The sequence below is a fragment of the Saccostrea cucullata genome, unplaced genomic scaffold (genome assembly GCF_032062105.1).
Source record: "Saccostrea cucullata isolate Sc308-1 unplaced genomic scaffold, CSIRO_AGI_Scuc_v1 ctg3068, whole genome shotgun sequence".
Lineage (NCBI taxonomy): Eukaryota > Metazoa > Mollusca > Bivalvia > Ostreida > Ostreidae > Saccostrea > Saccostrea cuccullata.
Window position 1 is genome coordinate 1 of NW_026934365.1, and position 19,714 is coordinate 19,714.

The window sequence follows — 19,714 nt, forward strand, 5'->3', positions numbered from 1 at the left end:
TTACAAGTGCTTCATCTGTCCTCGGAGAACAAAACAATCAGACAGATATGCCATTTCGAAGAGTCGAAGATCGGTGGTTACCAGATTATCAGGACGAACACCTAGTGAGGAAGATTTTCTGTGCAACAAGTGCCGCCATATATGTAAGTCTCATGTGAAGGGAACTAGGAAAGGAAAAAAACAAATATCAGATTTCTAGTATCTACAATTTGATATCTACATCTCAACCATCGACTTCGACGCCTGCTAGTCCTCATTCCGTATACTAGTAGCTGCCATTTTCCAGCACATCGAGAGGCCACTCTTCCTGCTGTTTTTGTAAGAGACCTGGACCAAAACTCATTGTTGTATCGGGGAAGATAAGGCATCAACTATTCATTTCCAAGGAAATCATTATTCCTGCTGGAGCTAGATGTTGTCCTTATCACTTACTGGGAAACATCGGGAATCTTCAACTCATTTCTGAAACAACTGTTAATAGAACAACAAAAGCTCAACTGGTCAGGTTTCTGAGGTCAGAGATTCAGATACAAGAGAAAACTAGACTTAATTTTAATAACGATGAAAATCTTAGTGAAGCTGAATATGTAAACCTCATGGGGATTTCCAAGGACCCATTTAAAGACTTGTTACAATGCATTGAAGGAAAAGTTCAGCTCACTCCAGTAAGAACTCTTAGGACAAATTTAGCGATATTTCTAATGACAATCAGAGGAGGAGAATCTAATCAGTTCTGTCCACACTCTTCAATGTGTCAAAATCCAGTATTAGAAGAAGTATTAGTTCTGTGCAATCAGCTCTTGCAGGAAGAATTGTGTCAGAGAATCTGGGTTTTCAGCACATCACACGTTCTGATGTCATACAGCATCACACAAGACAGATTGCCTAAACTCTTTTTGGAAGCAGTCCAGCCGGTATTCAGGTGATTTTGGTTTTGGATGGGACATACATCTACATAAACAAGAGTGGAAATTTTCATTTCCAAAGACAGTCTTTCAGCTTACATAAGGGACGCCCTTTAATGAAGCCCATAATCAATGTGTCAACAACTGGCTACTTTATCTCAGTGATGGCTCCATATCTTGCTTGAAACAATGATGCCAGTATCATCAAACTTATCATGAAGTTTGTTCAAATCATGACCCATGGGACTAGGGTTGGGCCACAATGGTCGATCAAAGTTTTACATAGGAATATATGTGAAAATTGTTTTTCTCAAGAACAACAAAGCTATGATTGGTCTTTTTTTATATTGAGGCATCCTCAGCTCAGGGGTAGGGTGGGACAACAGTGGTCGATCCATGTTTTTTGTATTTTTTAGCCAGTGCTCAGGTGAGCATGTGGCCCCTGGTCCTCTTGTTTTTCTTATGCATCATTGAAGGGTAGCAATTCATATCCTCCTCTACTACCTCTTCAAGCCAATTTTCCAATTTCATTAAATTAGACAAAACCTTTTATATTTTAGCTTCATTATTTATTTTAAGAATTATGTGTTTACAAAACATCACACACGGCATATAAGGTACAAAATGAGCTTAAGCCAATCACAAATCATTAAATTTTCCTATATATTTATTTTCTGGTAAGATATTTCACAGCATAACAAGTACACATTTTATGAAATTTGTTGTAAATTAAGCAGGTTATAGAGCAATCTTGCTTCCAGATCATAGTTGCATATTTAGCTTGAGAAAACTTATGTTTTACACCAGAGTAATTATATCTGTAATTTAAGAATTGTTTGGCCAGTCCGAATTCTGCATACTTGACTTTTATCATTCTTGTATGCAATTCTGACAAGAGGGACAGCTTACATCTATAAAATATGTAAAGAAGTAAGCACATCCTATTTTTCTGTTTAATTTTGCACCAATTTAGTTCAAAATACGATACAAGCATTAGAATATCGGTACGAAACGATACACGAAAGACAAAAATTGAAAATTCAAATTCTCGGGAAATGGCGGCTTGTACGAAGCGAAGAGATGGTGTTGGTATTGAAAACACATTTAAGAACTAACAAGAGATGTTCAGACCTGCCTACCCTTCACATTGCAAGGGTGTAATTTCAGTACATGTTTTGGTGGAATTTCAGAGGTTAAAGCGTAATCAATCATGTTTTCCTATTTATTGTTTTACTATAACACTTTATTTTCTTTCAAAACAACCGAAATTGTACATTACTAAACAAAGATTGCATGAACTAAACTTTTCTTAATTTTTCGAATCTATATCAAACTCAATCCAGCCGTACACCCTTAATGAAGCATTTGGTCAATTTGTATCAAATTACTTAATCGAATGCTTGCGTTTGAATGTTAAAGCAAATTGTACATTATAACATTGTTTCTTATCTTTTTTAACACTCACATTTCTCTATCTTGTTCAAAGCAATTTTAAAATAAACTTAATTGAGCATAGAAATAGCTGTACGTTTTGTAATATCGTTTAATAGTTAATGTAAGTAGTGCCTTCTCGTCTTCTTCCGAATCTTCGTCATACCAGTTTACATGTAACTACTAGGTATATTACGTTCATTATCGAACTGGTCCTCTTTGAATTACTTTCAAAAGAACTTTTCATTTTATTTCAGCATGTCATACTTTAACTCTAAATTTAGACGTTCATAATGGAATTTTAAGCAAAATATTAAAAGCGTAAAATTAATAAAAGTGGCGTAATAGCGTAATTTTGTGGTAAAAAACGGAAGAATTACGCCAAAAGCGGAAGGGTAGGCAGGTCTGGATGTTTGTAAAACACTTATGCCCCCCTCCCCCACAAATTGGTATTTTTTTTAAGTCCAAAAGGGCATAACTCTGTCAAAAATGGTGTGATTATACCCAAAACATAAGTTGACCTAGATATTCATCTGACTAATCTGTATACAAAATTCCATTTCAATGTGTGAAACCTCTCCAAAGAAAATGAACGGAAACTGCAAAAATATGGAATTTTTCTAAGTCCAAGGGGCATAACTCTGTCAATTATGGTGCGATCGTACCCTAAACAGAACTTATCCTAGATATTCATCTGACTAATCTGTATACTAAATTCTATTTCAATATGTGCAACCTCTCCAAAGAAAATGAACAGAAACTGAAAATTATTGGAATTTTTCTACGTCCAAGGGGTATAACTCTATCAATTATGGTGCAATCATACCCAAAACAGAACTTGATCTAGAAATTTATCTGATATACCTGTATACTAAATTACATTTCAATATGTTCAACCTCTACAAAGAAAATAAACGGAAACTGCAAAAATATGGAATTTTTCTAAGTCCAAGGGGCATAACTCTGTCAATTATGTGCAATCATACCCAAAACAGAACTTGACCTAGAAATTCATCTGATATACTTGTATACTAAATTCCATTTCAATATGTGCAACCTCTCCAAAGAAAATGAACAGAAACTGCAAATTATTGGAATTTTTCTAAGTCCAAGGGGCATAACTCTAATTATAGTGCAATCGTATCCAAAACAGAACTTGACCTAGATATTCATCTGATATACCTGTATACCAAATTTCATTTCAGTATGTGCAACAGTTATGAAGAAAATGAACGGAAACTAAATGGACCGACAGACAGCAGCAAAGCAATATGCCCTCCCTTCTTCGAAGGGGGGCATAATAAGTGGTTGATTAAGGTAAACCGTGTTAACTTTTAAGCAGCCTCGGAAGATTGGAGAAGAAAAGTTCAGTATGTAAAACGTGCTATGCACAAAATTATTGTTTCCGGAAGATTTGATATAACAAACTGGATTTTTTAAAATATCAACTTGGCTACAAACTTTCAGCAATTAATAATATGAACTACACAACTACAATACATGCAAACAAACTTGTCAATAGAAATTTCGTAATAGGTACATTTATTATTGTTTTTATAAAGTGTTAGTAATCTTCCAATACAGTGCGGGGCCTTTTGGGCATCATCGCACTTTCATGAACTTCAAGTATTAATTTCAAAACACACATGATTGATATAGAATAATTAGTTGATCTAATGTCAAAAACAAAAATGAAATAAAAATCTCATTCTTTTGAATAGTTTCATAATTTATCATGTTGATTTTATGTCAAGACAAAATTAAAATAAAATATAATTTTTGGAGAGTTTTATAATTTATCATAATATCGAGATACGTATCGTATCGTGTCAATGTATCGAGATACGTATAGTATCGCAAGATCTATGTATCGTCCCACCCATATACACATGTAATTTAATGTGCATTAGTAATTTTTTCATCAGGCCTAGACATTTCTCAATTGAATTGAGGTTTACAATGACAATAACTCATAAAATTTGTAACAGTTGTAGAGAACAATAATTAAGACATATATATTCTTACTTCTCAATCCCATTCGATTTTTTTGGGGATAATTTTTGTTTCAAAGTGGGAGGATATTTGCCGATATCCATTTATCTCTATAGTAATCTCAATAGTTAAGAAAAATAACCAAATTCAGGATTTTTTTGTTTTCCAGATAATAACATTTAATCAAAAGTTTAACTTGTATCGGAACTTTTTATTTTTCATAAAATTAAAATATTTAAACATTTGAATCTGGACTGGAAGGTTTGCGATAGAACAACAATGTCGTTCGCTTTTCTATCTTTTTTTGTAAAGTAAGGTACCTACAATATTACATTTTCAAATAACATATTAACGAATTAACTCTTTTTTCAATTATATTTAAGGAGACTGCATATACTGAGTACATGCCCGTATTTCTGATTTACTAGAAAAAAGTCTGTTGACAGTATCTGCCCTGTATGATTCATTTATGTTTGTTTACTCTCCCGTTTGGATTTGTCCAGTTCATTCGATGTTTTATAGATATAGTAACATGTACAGACTAACGTCATCATGGACTGTGAAAAAATTGCCACATACCGTAACAAAAGTACATTTATGTACTTCAAGATAAAGAGTGCTTGAAATATCCAGCCAGCTGCCATAAAAAGAACTAGTAAACAACACAGAACGGATAAAACCTTGTCTAGTTTGAAACCCACTTTAGAACCACTCATTAGTGTTTGAATAAATTGGATACCAAGCCCGATCGTTATTATCGATAAAGGAAGGTAAACAGATAATAAAAGAAAGGGAACAAAGTAAAGGTAACATACTTCTACATTTCTACAGTATCCAAAGCTTTTCTGTGTTACTTTCATAATAACAGAGTTAAATAGTATAATAATTATCGGAACTATAATCAGTACTTTGTAATAAAACTCATCAGAGATTTTGTTCTCTTCAAGTGATTCGTTTTCAGAAATTATCGATCTGCCATAAAAATATATAGATAAGCCGACCAAAAGAGTGGAATAATGGCGAAGAACACCGTAGACACAACAAACTGTCTCAGACGGAACTAATTCTTCACTTAAAATACACACAACTAAATCAGCAATCAGGAAAAATGTAAGTCGACTAAGGTAAGGTAGTGAAAAAGATTGAGATTTCCGTGTCAGAATAATTATAGAAAGTGCCAGGAATGAACAGGTAAATATCCCCAGGGACATGTATCTTAATATGACAGACACATTACTGAAGTCATTCTGTGAGGAATTATTGATTAACATATTGTCAAAGTCACTTGACTTACAGACCTGTATATTACCATTCCACCTTATAAACAGTCCTACTGGGATGGACAGACCGCTTTGGAGTTTAATGGACATCGACTTGTCATCGTATAAGTAACTTTCTCTAATAACTTTGTGCTCACAGAATAACAGTTCAGAAACAAAGTTAACTGGTGGTGAAATTTGTTCATAAAAATCTTTCACACCTCTGAGATACTTTACAATATCCGGTAAAAACTCGATACTTACATCATTCAACGAAAAAGAAAGCGTCTCTGTTATCTTAATTATAGTGAACTCTTTCATGGTTTGAGAGTTATCACTTGTGAACTCTTCTAGCGAATTTCCAATACTTAAAAGTTTTCTCTCATACTCATCTCTGTTGTAATCTCCACCAGGATGTATTATTCGAAGTATCGTTTTAACTATATAGTCATCATTTGGCTTCTTTTGTACTCCAACAGGAAAAAGGTTTACTACTAAATTATCAATCCCTAGAACTACACTGAGATGTGCATTGATTTCAGATGTAATCTCCTTCAATTGTTCGTATAGGTCATCATCTGTTGGTCTCTCCACAAGAATGTCTAGCATCATCTGCAGGACGTAAATTCCTCTTGTCATGTGGTTTAAAAGGGCCTCGCATCTTCTTCCTGACCAAACTCGACCTGGGTAACAGATAGGTCCGACTTCATCTGACTTAAGAAAAATAAACCGAAATGTTTACTTCTGAATTAGGAACCTAAAATGAAACTAGAATATAACGAACAGTTATACAAATTGGCAAACATTTACATCTACAAACATCTTCTGAGTAATGATATTATCATGGGTGGTGAACAGATAAACACTGTGCATATACGGTTGAAAAAAAAAACTCATTCCTCTCTATTATTAAACCTTGTCAACCATTTGAAAATCTTAAAATGTCAAAAGTGCCGTCGGTAGGTTAGCAAAAGAGGTCATTCCAATTTTCCCTACATGAACATGAATGATATCATCATGAATCAGGCTTTATTCAGAAACGTACCTTCCTATTCGTATAAAATACGCAAATTTAAATATTTCATCACATTTTCCTAACTTTCGAACAAAGATAAACGTCTAGTTTATTAAAAAAAAATTGGTAGACAACTGTGCAAAAATGTTGTCGAACATAATTTTATCTTTTTTTCGTTTGCTCTGTGTTTATTTTTAAACAATTCTCCTCCAATCCTATCATCCGCAGACGCTTACCAAAGACTCGAATTGAAATGACTGTAAAGGACCACCTCAGATGCCAGAAAGACCATTCTGTCATTAATTTAGGAGAATAAATTATTTTACATCTAATCTTGGAATGGAGTTTAATATAACCCAAAGTATAAATAACAGACGATATATAACTTTAAAGTTTAAAAAGCGTTTTTATAACAATTTAAATGATTTTTTATTCCCTTGTATATAAATAATCCACTATATACGAGATTCTATACCTTCAGCCTCTTTGGGGATCCTGACAAAACTGACTGCATAACATTCTCTAGTGTAGCGAATTCTGAGTATGTGGATCCCCTTTTTGGAGGTTCACAATGTTTTGGAGATTCAGTTAAGCCATTGCACTCAAAGCAGAAGCGATTTTTATATATACCCAACTTGTAGCTGTTCACTTGAGGAAATTCTTCGCATTTCCTCTGCAGTTCTTTTGTATAATGAATACTCCCCAAACGGCAATTAGACTTTCGTAATGCGCTTATTGGCGGATGTCGGCAAGTTTCACAAAGTTCCCTTCCTCGACCATAGTATTGCAGTGCCGTGTCCTGGCATGCCGTGACTACGTCCTGCTCCCCATGGTAAGAACATTTTGTGATGCCAGTCAAACATTCATATGCACTTGATGTATCAAAAATAACATCGCACCTTCGACTTCGAGCTTCTTTCATTATATTGGGCACACCATCAACGTAGTATAACAATGGAATTTCTTTCGGACACTTCAGAGCAAAGGACCATAGATTAGCCGTCTGAATGTTCCATTTGCCCTCTGTACATAAAAAGCAGAAAATATTTTTGTAGGATTTTCCATCGAATTCGATGGGGAAATTTATTTCTTTTCTGCAAAGATGTTTTTGTGCAAAATCTTTGGATCGGTCTCTCCGATCTCGTGGGTTGAATTTCTCCACGATACAGTCGTTGATAACAAGGTAACTTTTATCCTCACTCCCCGAAGGTATACAGCTTACAGGCGTTTTTACAAACATCTCTAAACAGCAATAATCAGCTCTTCCAAACAAACATCGTGTGTTATTTTCACATGGACGAATGACCTGTAAATCATTGTTCAAGCCAGAATCTGTGTCAAGCCCAGGGCAGTCTGTAGTGGTGGCAACGAATAACTTTGCTAGCCGCGTCATATTTAAAGCGGTTGCAGCGTCATGGTCCTTGAAAATGTTAAAATCTACTTTCATAACAACATCACGTATGTAATCTTCCGTCCACTCAAAATCACCCAGTTTTATTTTCTGGAAATAAATGTTGTACGCATTGATTTTCTCAAAACTGATAACTTCTCCGACATCCGCCTTAATATCAGCATAATACACGATGTTAGCATTGCCTCGTGGCCTCTGTGAAACTCGCATATTACAAAGATAACAAAATACATTTTGATAGGGGTAAGTAAGTGGATAAATTCCTGAATTATTGCAACGTTTCTCTAGTATGTAAAATTCTGACTTTGACATACCTAAATAGGAGGAAGACTGTGGATTGCAAGATGAAATAACCGAGGTATCGTCATTTTCCTCAAATGGAACACACATGGCACAGAAAATATTTTTATAGTTTCTGTATTTCAAATTATACATTGACGAACAACCTTTCATTATGTCTGTATCATTAAAATTCAAGCTGCACTTTGTAACAAGATTATCCAGAGGTAATTCTTGACCATCCATACTTGGAGGTATGTGGCCCATCAGACAAGTTTTGAAATCTGATTTGACGATTTCAAGAACTTCTTCCCAGGACGGGACATAGAAGATGGATATATTGCAGCTCTGGGTGAAAGCAATCTTCCAAAAATGGAGCTTGATTTCACGTTCTCCGTGACATAAAGCACAAAACTTGTTCCAGTAGACCAGTTTACTTGTTAAAGAGGTAGAGGGTGGGGCGAAAACACGTTCTAAGGGGGTTCTGGCTTTTTCGCACTTCTTGCGTTGGCTCAACGATGTAACAGGTGGACATTTATCAATCAACTTCATCGTCATTTGTTGTTCTTTGTGGTATGGCTTAAAAAATAATACGGACCTGAGAGAAGAATAAACCCTAGTATTTTGATTTGATTGGTACTCATAGAAATACTTGTCCGGGCAACAGTTTCCGTTAAAATAACACGTGTCGTCACAGTAACATGGTGGACAGTTCGGGAATCTGGCCTTTGTGACGTATTTAGAGTGATCATCTATTGTGTCGTCACACAGATAGCCAAAGCCACAGACATTTATATAATGTCTTAACAGATTGGTCATATTTATCCCATTATTAGTCGGTGGTAGAAGTGTGTAATCAGACGATATACTGAAACACTGCAAAACAGTGCTAAGGAAAAAAATTAATATTAATTTCATTTTCCAAATCTCCATTTGTAAAGTTGAACTGTTTGTTTTCCTTGCTGTTTCGTTGATTTGCTCTGTGAGTTTGGTACAAGTAGCAGAAATGATGTTGACCTATAAAGATATAAACTCTCTTTTGCATTGGCTGGAATTGGCATTGGAAATGAAAAAAAAATTCAATATTAAATGAAGCTTTAAAATTTCAACCAAAACGTTTTAACATTCAACGAAACTTTTCCCCTAGCTTTGAAACCCAAATATTTAAATGATTGGCAGAAAAAGAGTTCTATTTTTTTATACAACATAGTAGTTGTGCAACATGTGTTAATCACCTTATGATATTTCTCGAAAAAAATTATCAATTAAATCAAGCTTTATTTCGTTTTACACTTTATTATTTCAATACGCCATTTTAAATATATTTAGTTTTTGCATCATTATTGGCGAATGGCATGAACGCTTTTCCCATAGCTTAAATTATATCTGATATATTCATTTCATTTTTTTCTAACACTAGGATTCCCGAATAGACAAAACTTATACTACTACAAGGTAAAAAATTATTTATCTTCGTAATGTAATAACTGTAATAAAAGAATAAACAACACCAGGCTTACCCTGCCTCTAGATCTGTCCCTTCTTTAAAATAAATTGCTTTCAGTCATTGTTCATATTAAATAACAACTATTAATTATAAATGCATTATGTATTAGGTGTTGTAAAAGTTTAATACAGGTTTTCGCTACCCTGAGAATAGTGGTTATTGATATTTGTACAGGACAATATTTATCAATTCAGGTTAATGGATTGGTCATTTTGATTTCCACATAACATATATACCGATGTAAAGAAACGGACGTAACGTTGTATCGATCAATTTTACTCAGTTCAAATCGCTAGCAATGATAATATTCCATAGAGTATCGAAAAATTTGATGATGAAAAATATCTGGATTGTTATAGGGGTATAGCGCTCTTCGACCATTTGCCGACAATATAGCACACATTTACAAGCAATTGTCGTATTAAAATTGTTGAATATTCCGATAACGTTCTAAGATTGATTCAAATTTCTACCTGTCACTGGCAAATTAGTTTTTTTTTTAACATTTTAATCAAACTCAATAAAATTCATGTTTTCCGTGTGAAATAGAGAATTGTGTAAGCTAGTAGCCTAATGGCCTTATCGGTCACATGCGTTATACATCAGTGTGGCTTTTGAAATGTACATTCATGTACATAATTACAGGGCTAGTAGAATTATTTTTGTAGCTTTGAGGAGCAGTAAATTTATTATCTCTTTAGGTGTAGTTACAGAGTTTAACCAACCTTTGCCCTTTTTAAGACACAAGCATTACCTGAACATACTTCCGCACATTTCTTATATATCCAAATTTGGTTTACAAAATTAAATTTTAAGAATGCATCTTGAAAGTTGTTAGGAGTTATTAGAGTTCAGACAATTAAAGTACATGTATCCTATAAAGAATCTTTTTTTGGTAAAAAAAAAATCAATTCAACAGATCCTTTTTTCTTGTATTAAGTCCTAGGACTTAAACGCTCAATAAAAGTGCAGCTTATGGAATTTGATTAAAAATATATGATGAATAAGAAACAGCAACTGTATTCTTAAAATTTCAAGATAATTCCTGAATTTCCAAAAACCTGTAAATAATATCCTTGTATTTACATAAGGCAGTAGAGAACAACTCAACACTGAATGTATATCTAAGCAATAAATCGAAGCTTGTGTTATATAAAATGCCAGGCTTCAATAAATGCAAATACAAATCATGAAGACTTGACCTTAACTTCAAAACAAACAGCAGTTGCAGGTTGCAGAGAATGGTTTTCATTAATCTTAAAGTGGCAGATAAAGATAAGCCTTCTAAATTTTCTGCAGCAGACTAGATAATTAATCCCAAGGGATTAATTGTACTTCTCTCTCATCAATTTCTTCTTAATTTATAATAAGAACATTTTCAGTAATGATAGAATGAGGTTTTTATCCTACTACCTTAAAAAATGTATAATATTCTTTAATTTTCATAAGTAAAAAAAAATATGAATAAATAAATTAAAAAAATATATAACTTCTTTAATCTATTTCTTGTTTTTAGAATTCAATGAAATCAGAACTCATTGTGTAGGGTATTTCAACAAAAATAAAGTAAAAACATTTATACTTCAATCCACATAGCATTCCAAATTGGCTTAAGTTCAAAACAAACTTCATTTGCAGACAGAGGTGGTAATTAATCTCAATGTGACAGATAATGCTTTGGATTTTCTTCTAGGAGGAAAGCTAATTAATCCCAAGGGACTCATTCATTGCAGTATTCAGTTTACAATGGGAACATTTTCAGAAGTTATCTCTCTTTGCCAATTCATTCTTATATAAAGTTAAGAAATCTACCCCACCACCTCAGCTCCAAACCAGAGGGCATAGAGAAACAAACTTAGCATCAAAATATGTATTTTTGCCTACTGAACTACCATACCAAATTGGAACTTAATTGGGCTACCATAAAAAAGTTATTAGGAAAAAGCAGAAAATTTGTGGACGGAAGAATGACAGACGGACAGACAGACAGACAGAGTGATTACTACAGGGCACCCGCAAATCCTTGCGGGGCCCTAATTACAATCCAAGCAGTTTAACATTTTAAGTATATATTCACAATTGATGTGCTTAAGAAAAAAGGTCGTATTTTATTTTGAAAAGTGTTACAAAAGACTCTTAGTGTTATATGGACAAATTATGAACCATTTTGGCAACTTTCGACAGCTTGTCATTTTAATATCCTGACTTCCTTTGGAAGACCATACCACAAACAGATGGAATAAACCAATGACCATCAAATAAAAGATCTACAATTAATGTTATTGTAAATGCCGCATTCTTATAGAATAAAATCAATAAAAAATTATTTATTGTAAATGCCTCATTCCCTAGAGAACAATAACTGGAACTGGCATTATTAACTTCATTGTTTGAAGAAATATAGAGAGGCAATCAAGAGCCGAGCGGGGCAAATATGTTACTCCGACTTCACTGTAATTTATCTATATATATTAATTACCTTTGACTCCTATATCATCGGCTTTTTAATAAATATATGAGAAGTGCAAAAGAAGACTAAAAGATATTAATTTTATGTCGTTATTTTAATTTAAAAAAAAACCCATTGATATAAGATATATTTTTGAAAAAAAAAATGTACCTCGCCAGAATTCCTACATTTTCAACATTAGCCTCGGGGTAGTTTGAATCAGTGGAAACCTAGGGGAAATTGTTATTTCTGTGGTATGTCTGGTGAGTAGTTAAGATATCCGAGAGGTCAAAAGATGAAACTGGCAAAAGAACAGAGAAAATATGTTATTGTGTCAGGATATTGTTTTCTTTATGTTGGACAAGCCAATTAACCATATTAAAAAAAAAACAAAAAAAAAACTGTTTCCTGATGAAAACTTTTCTCGTGGATTTGGTGGAATGATGTCCTTTCTGAAATTCTATTGGAAGTTTTCTATATGAATATCGTATGTAAATGCATTGATGGCATAATAATGGGACAGAATTATTACATGAAAATAAAGCAAGTTGCTTACATAATCCTATTGTAATTCAAGTTTCTTTAGATAAAGGTGTTCATTTCTTTCTTCAACAATTCGGTTACACTTAGTTGAAATACTTGTTCCATGATACTCAGGTGACCTGTAAGGCCCGTCGGTCTCTTGTTTGATTTTTTTCTCGGAAATAATTGTTTAAAAGAATTTTATCAATGATAAAATAAGTCAAAATTCAATTTCAGCTAACCACTTTTATAAGCATGCACCGTTCATAACGTTCATGGTAGCTCAGTCGTAGAGCACTCGTGTCGAGAATTCGAATCACGGCCGACACTGACATATTCGATTAAAAAAAATCAGGTAGCAACTGTTCCTTCGCAATGCGCTCGGCACTTGAATTGAAAGTTGCGGGTCCTTCGGATGAGACCTTAAAATCCGATGTCCCGTGTCATGGCGGGCGTTGGCACGAAAAAGAACCCTCACTGCTCAATAGCCCTTAGTGCCGAGTAAAGGTCAAAATTTGAAGCCCTTCATCGGTATATGGTGACGTCTTTACACGAGTGAAAAATTCTCGAATGGTCATGAAACATATATACCGTCCATCTGCCTTCATAAACATGCACCAACTTTAAAAACCCTTAAATTTTGTGACATTTTCCTAATTCGCCCAATAATGGAAAATATGTTACATAAATCCGTCTGGAAACAGAGCAATCAGGATTGATATCACCTTATAATAGATCTATCCATTTACACCTTACGATAGGGATGTTAGATGATGTAAGCGTAATTTTCATTCGTCAAACCGTAAAGCCTGAGTATTTTCAATCACGAGCCTTGTGACGAGATTACACAGAGCTTTTCGCGATTATGATGAATACATCTTACAGTAGATCAGTTAGATCTTTGGCCACGCATTGAGATAACAGAAGTGGCCTCTGAAGTTAGAGATGTGTACATATTAAACTGCAAAGTTACGTAAGTGAACATAATCAGCGACACCAAGTCCGTCAGAATACATTCTAAACATGGACTAATTTGTAGTAAGTTAAAGTTAAAAAGTTTTTGTTTTATTTGTTTATAGCTCCACGAGAAATCTTTCAGCTTTCTAGAAGAGATACATGCCGTTAAAGTGAAATCTCCATGCTAACAGCAACAAATACAAAAACAAACAAACAAACAGTGAAAAAAAATACATGCAATTAACAATGATACAAGTGACGAGGAACTTAACTTTATGATCGAACACATTAATGCAATTGAGAAAAAATGTATACAAAAATTCAATTCGAAAGGAAATATGTAAGATCCAAGTTAGATCGTGGGCTAACCGTGAATGTACGTAAGTACTTAAATAAACTCCATAGGGCTATCTTCAAGAAATTGTTTAGTAGCCATCTTTCGACCGAATAAATAGAACTGGCCCGACTAATTTTTTTTTCATTTATGCAATGACCTTTTTTTTTCTTTCTATTCCTTTTCTTAAGTCCACGAATATTATTATTAAAATAACAACAGTTTTGTGAAGGCATGGACACCCAAGTCTTCTTTATGGGAAATACTGAAATGCAACCCAAAGATACGTCAGTATATCTAATGCCACAGATCGAAAGAAGCCTAAAGAAAGTTTTCATAAGCTACTTTAAGACATTATTGAGGAAATCCGAAATTATGGGGACTGTACATGTACTTCGGAAACCGGTTGGTGCCGGGTTAAAAATATTTTAACTGGCGGCCGCAAGAAAAGTATATAATTACCTAACAGCCGCCAAAGCTTTATATCAGATAAATTATTTTTTTACCTGGCACCTACCGGCTTCCGTTCTATACCATATATTCGTTGGAAGTTTTCTTGCAAAACATTGAAGGTAGCATTAAATTATGGCAGTAGACATGAATGCACATTGTTGATTTTACCAAAGGATTATTTGAATAATATATCATATACTCATGTTAGAGGTTTATTTCAAGTTTAACCAAGATATACATTTTAAGAGGCCATTTGAGACATTTTCTATGTATTGCTCTTTGTTGTCTTTACGAGTACCTTTGCAGGCCGGGGCACCTCAAGGTTCGAAGTTAGGTCCACCATTATTTTCAATTTATGTAAATGATGTTGCTAACACAATGTCAAGTTTTCGTAGATTATTTGCCGACGACTACTGTTTGCGTTAAAAAGTGTAAAAATATATACATGTATTTATATTGAAAGTAATTTAAATACTGGATAATTACGGCAACCTTCAAAGCTGTCATGTAACGGAATACAAAATTATTATCGGTAATCGAAATCAGGATCAGGCTGTTGTCAGGTTGTAAATTTTGCACCTACTGCCGACTACTTAATTGCTTATTTACAACATGACACAGCTTGGTAAGATTTGGGTCAAAGTCGGGGTCCCGACCTTTCTCTCTACTCAAGTTCGATTGCGGACCTACAAGAGAGGGCTCTTTTAACAACGACAAAACCGTTTTCTCCAAAATTGAACTCGCCTGAGCAGTCGTACATAAAAAGTCCATTAAAAGTAAAACAAGAGGTCCGTAGGCCTTATAGGTCATCTGAGTATCATGTTACAACTTTCGAACAATTGAATTTGATTCGTCGTTTAAACCAGAGACCATGAAATTCACAATTCTGAGAGAGGCACAATTGCTTATCATAACTATGCTTACTCTACTACTTAATACCCAAAAGTAGATCAGAGCAATGAAGAGAGTATGCAATTCCACTTTATAACCAGTTATGCACCACACCCCAAACGAACCACTGACCCCAGGGCTGAATATTTCAAAATTTTGCAAATTTTATCATAAAATGGTTGATTAATACCAAAGAGCAGATTTCAAAGCATTTATTTATTTTCCGACTATGTAAACCACCCCCCCCCCTCTGACCCAGGGGGCATAAAAAACACTTTGCTAGATGCACCTTTCTTCATCATAAATATATATACTTGGATCATTGGCATAAAACATAGAAGGAAAAGAAAATATTTTCAAAGAATGTATTTTTACTATATAATCAATAGAGCCCCACCCTAACACCAGAACCCCTAACCCTGGGGCCATAAAATTCACAATTTTGGAAGAGGCACTCTTGCTCATCAGAATTATGTACGTAGTTAGTTTATTAAATACCCAGGAGCAGAAAATAAGATTTTCAAAAAAAAAATGTATTTTCACAATATAATCTATATAGCTGCGCCCTAGCACTAGAACTCCTGACCATGGGGCCATGAATTTCACAATTTTGGTAGAGGACTCAATTGTCATTACATTCATGCCAACAGTTTGCCTGCTTGATGTCAAGGAGTAAGGAAGAAGATTTTTAAAGACTGCAATAATTTTAGTGGTTTTGGCTCAACCCCTCATGTCCCGGGGGGGGGGGCATGAAATTCACAATTTCACCCACAGATGCTGTATACAAAATTTGGTTGAAATTGGGTCAGTGGTTTCAGAGAATAAGCTGAAAATGTTAACACACGACGGACGACGAAGGATAGTAATAGGTCATCTGAGTTACTCAATTTTTTCAACCAGAAATCTTTTCAACACCACTTGGCCAGAAAAAATTGAACAGGCATGGTAGCTTTCTTTCTGTTTGTCCTACTCCTGGCCAAGAGGAAGAAGATGGGCCACAATAGCAGACCTGCCTACCCTTTTCATTGCAAGGATGTAATTTTAGACAAATTTTGGTGGAATTTGAGAAGTTAAAGCGTAATCAATCATGTTTTCCTATTTTGTTGTTTAATACTTTATTATACCCCCGTTTGAAAAGCGGGAGGGTATAGGTATATAGTAATCGGTATGTACGTCCGTCCGTCTGTTATGCTTTGGGGTACCCATCTCTTATCCGCAACACATCTCATGCCACTGAAGGAAATTTAATGAAACTTTCAGAATCTTTATAACATATTGCCATTGTGCCTCCTATTTTACTTTTTGATCTGACATATATTTTGGATTTTCCAGAGCAAAACATGGACACTGCCATTATATTCATATAGGAGGCGGGGGTATCATTAAGTGAGCTCATTGCTCATAGTACCTCTAGTTTTCTTTCAAAACCATCGAAATTGTACATTACTAAACAAAGCTGGCATAAACTTTTCTTTTTCGAATCATCTTTTGGCAAAAAGTATTGTAAAATACCAGTATTCGATATTAAACTCCAATCAACCACAAACCCTTAACGAAGCATTTGATCAATTTGTTTCAATTCACTTAATTAAAGGCTAGCGTTTGCATGTTTATACAAATCGTACATAATAACACTATTTTATCTTTTTAACACTCACATTTCTCTATCTTGTCAATGTTATAATGAACTAAATTGAGCATAGAAATGGGTGTACTTATTACAATATCATTTAATAGTTAACATAAATAGTGCTTTCTCGTGTTCTTCCGAATCTTCGCCATATTGGTTTACATATAATTACATGTAGATATATCACGTCAGTTATCGAACTGGTCCTCTTTTAATTACTCTTACTACAACTTCTCATTTCATCTCAGCAGGTCGTACTTTGACTCCATTTGAGACCTTCATAATAGATTTAAACCAAAATATCAAAAGCGTACAATTAATATCGGTGGCGTACTAGCGTAATTTAGTGGTCAAAAGCGGAAGAATTACGCCAAAAGCGGAAGGGTAGGCAGGTCTGCAATAGTGGATAAGAATTTAATGTGGGGACATGTAGGAAAGTGTTTCAAAATATTCTGTTCCAGAACAAAAGACCAGGATTTGTTAAACGGATTAATTATAACTCTACTGTTATCTGAAGTACTTTGATAAATGTGAATAATTTCCTAGAAATCACTTATCCCCATGTGTTAGTCAAATGAGCTTATCCCTCCTGCGGAAGCTCTGCGAATTAATTTTCTTCAATATCGTATAACATGATTTGCAATAGGCTTCATTCTTTATAATCTACTTTCAATGTGTACAGTGAGACATTTTTTCCTCCGGAAAAGGCTTCAAATTTAGCATATTTTAAAAAGTACAGTCAAGAGGAGTAATACGTTTTTGGCTGAACTCATCATTGTGACGAAGGCAAGTTATGTTATAAGACGGATAAAATCTTAAATTACTTAATCAAATGACGTGTAACAACTAAAATTAAATTATTAGATAATGCATTAATCCTTATAATTTGGATGTCTCGGAACTATTTAAAAGGGGTCACATTCATTCACGCATGTTTGAAAAATATCAAAATCGTTATAGATAATATAGTTCGTCTTAGAAAAGGGTCAAGGACAGCAGTAAATTCACACCATCCTTTACACAACCTTTAGAACCTCGATATATCAAGTTGTTCTGTATAATTATATATAAATAAACAACTACTTATTTAACAAAGGTTTCAATCTTTCATTGGTGTCAATATTGACATGAATTTTGCACTATTCTTTTAAATAATGTATACAAATGTACTCTGTTAAAACTACGTTTGTTATGTCATATTATTTAATTTTGGTATTTAATGGCATTTAAATCATTAACGGTCTGTGAATCTACATGTATGGACATATCACGGGAATCTCTGGAACAAAGTGAATTAAAAGAACAGAGGGTAATGAAATGAATTGTCAAAGCTCCTCTTTTCAAATTTTCCCCACATGTTCCTATGTGCAAAGGAAAATGTGCAAATAGATGGTTATTGTAAGTGTGAATTTGGAGAAGATTACAGATCGTAAAGGCCCCATACGGGTTAGACTTACTTCTTTTATTCGTCGTCTCGAAGGCATTGTAATTCATTCTTTACCCCACACTTTTAATCTTCGCCTTGGCAATGAACAGTATTAAATTTATTTTTTGGATAGGGTTAGTCTTATTAAATTATTATCAGACAAAAATATTTCATACTACAACTTATAAATGTAAATCTGTATAAATGATTCATCCCTGATTAATCATCTGCATATTTCACCAATATGGAGATGTTACCATTTGGCAATGCAGAACTACAAATTCCGCTCTCAGGGTCATTTATGGCTCTTTTTTCGTGCCAGCACCTACTGCGTGTGATCCATAAGGTCTCACCCTTAAAACTGGTATGCACGTCCTACATTGGGATTCTAAAAGAAAGCATATTTAGATATATGAGCTTCGATTCAAGAATACACTCTCGTCTTCATCCCTGTCCGACTTTGTGAAGATATGAGAGTTGCGCAGTGCTGGTATGAAATTCACAACAAAGGATCAGGATAACGACAGAAATAGTGCTAACTGTGGTAAAGACGGATTTCTAAGACCAAAAAGAGAAAGGAAGTCGATTCATTGCTAAGATTCACACATGACTTTGGGTGGCCGACTGTTCAGCGACTGTTCTGTAGATTATCCAAGATAAGTAGTACAACTGTCACTACTGAAACCTTAACGGAACGCCTGCCTAGTCTGCCGTGACTGTTCTGTACAGTACGAGAAATACGAACCTTCAGAGGAAACGGGACTGAATGAAGAAGAGTTTAATCGATATGTTTCAAATGAAATTGACAACACAAGTAATTCAAAAGAGAGGTCATTTTATCGATATTCAAAACAAGAGATGTTATTTTAGAGGAATTTAAAACAATACAAGTCATTTTATGGCAAAAATTATATAAATACTTAAAATGAGCGAGAGAGAGCCAAGACTGCTCAGAATGGAATATTACGTAATCTTCGATCACGGAAATGCTCAATAATCGTTATTTTGAAAATACAAAATGCCATTTATGATATAGCCGTTTCATATTAGTCTAGTTTACACAACATATCTTCCGCTGCATCTTTACGCTTCTCGTTGAAAGAAAAGCTCGAGGTTCTTTTTATTGGCTTTTAATTTTTCTTGTACAAGTAAACGCCTCTGGCACCAGTCCACCGGTTTCAGGAGCATTTTTAGAAGCTATCTTCACTGGAATGAGATTTACAACTTAAGATCAGGATAATGATAAACTGTGA

The 19,714-nt window shown here is 34.3% G+C and overlaps 1 protein-coding gene across 1 annotated transcript; it reads right to left on the reverse strand.

The window, feature by feature from the left end:
- Nucleotides 1-5,626: 5,626 nt before the first annotated feature.
- LOC134240588 (uncharacterized) lies at nucleotides 5,627-8,850 on the reverse strand (the record flags this gene model as incomplete). Its single annotated transcript, XM_062722673.1, has 2 exons — nucleotides 7,078-8,850; nucleotides 5,627-6,301 (listed from the first exon to the last, which is right to left on the reverse strand). Coding segments are annotated over exons 1-2 (2,448 nt in total), but the record flags the coding sequence as incomplete, so codon positions are not given.
- Between the last annotated feature and the right edge of the window lie 10,864 nt (nucleotides 8,851-19,714).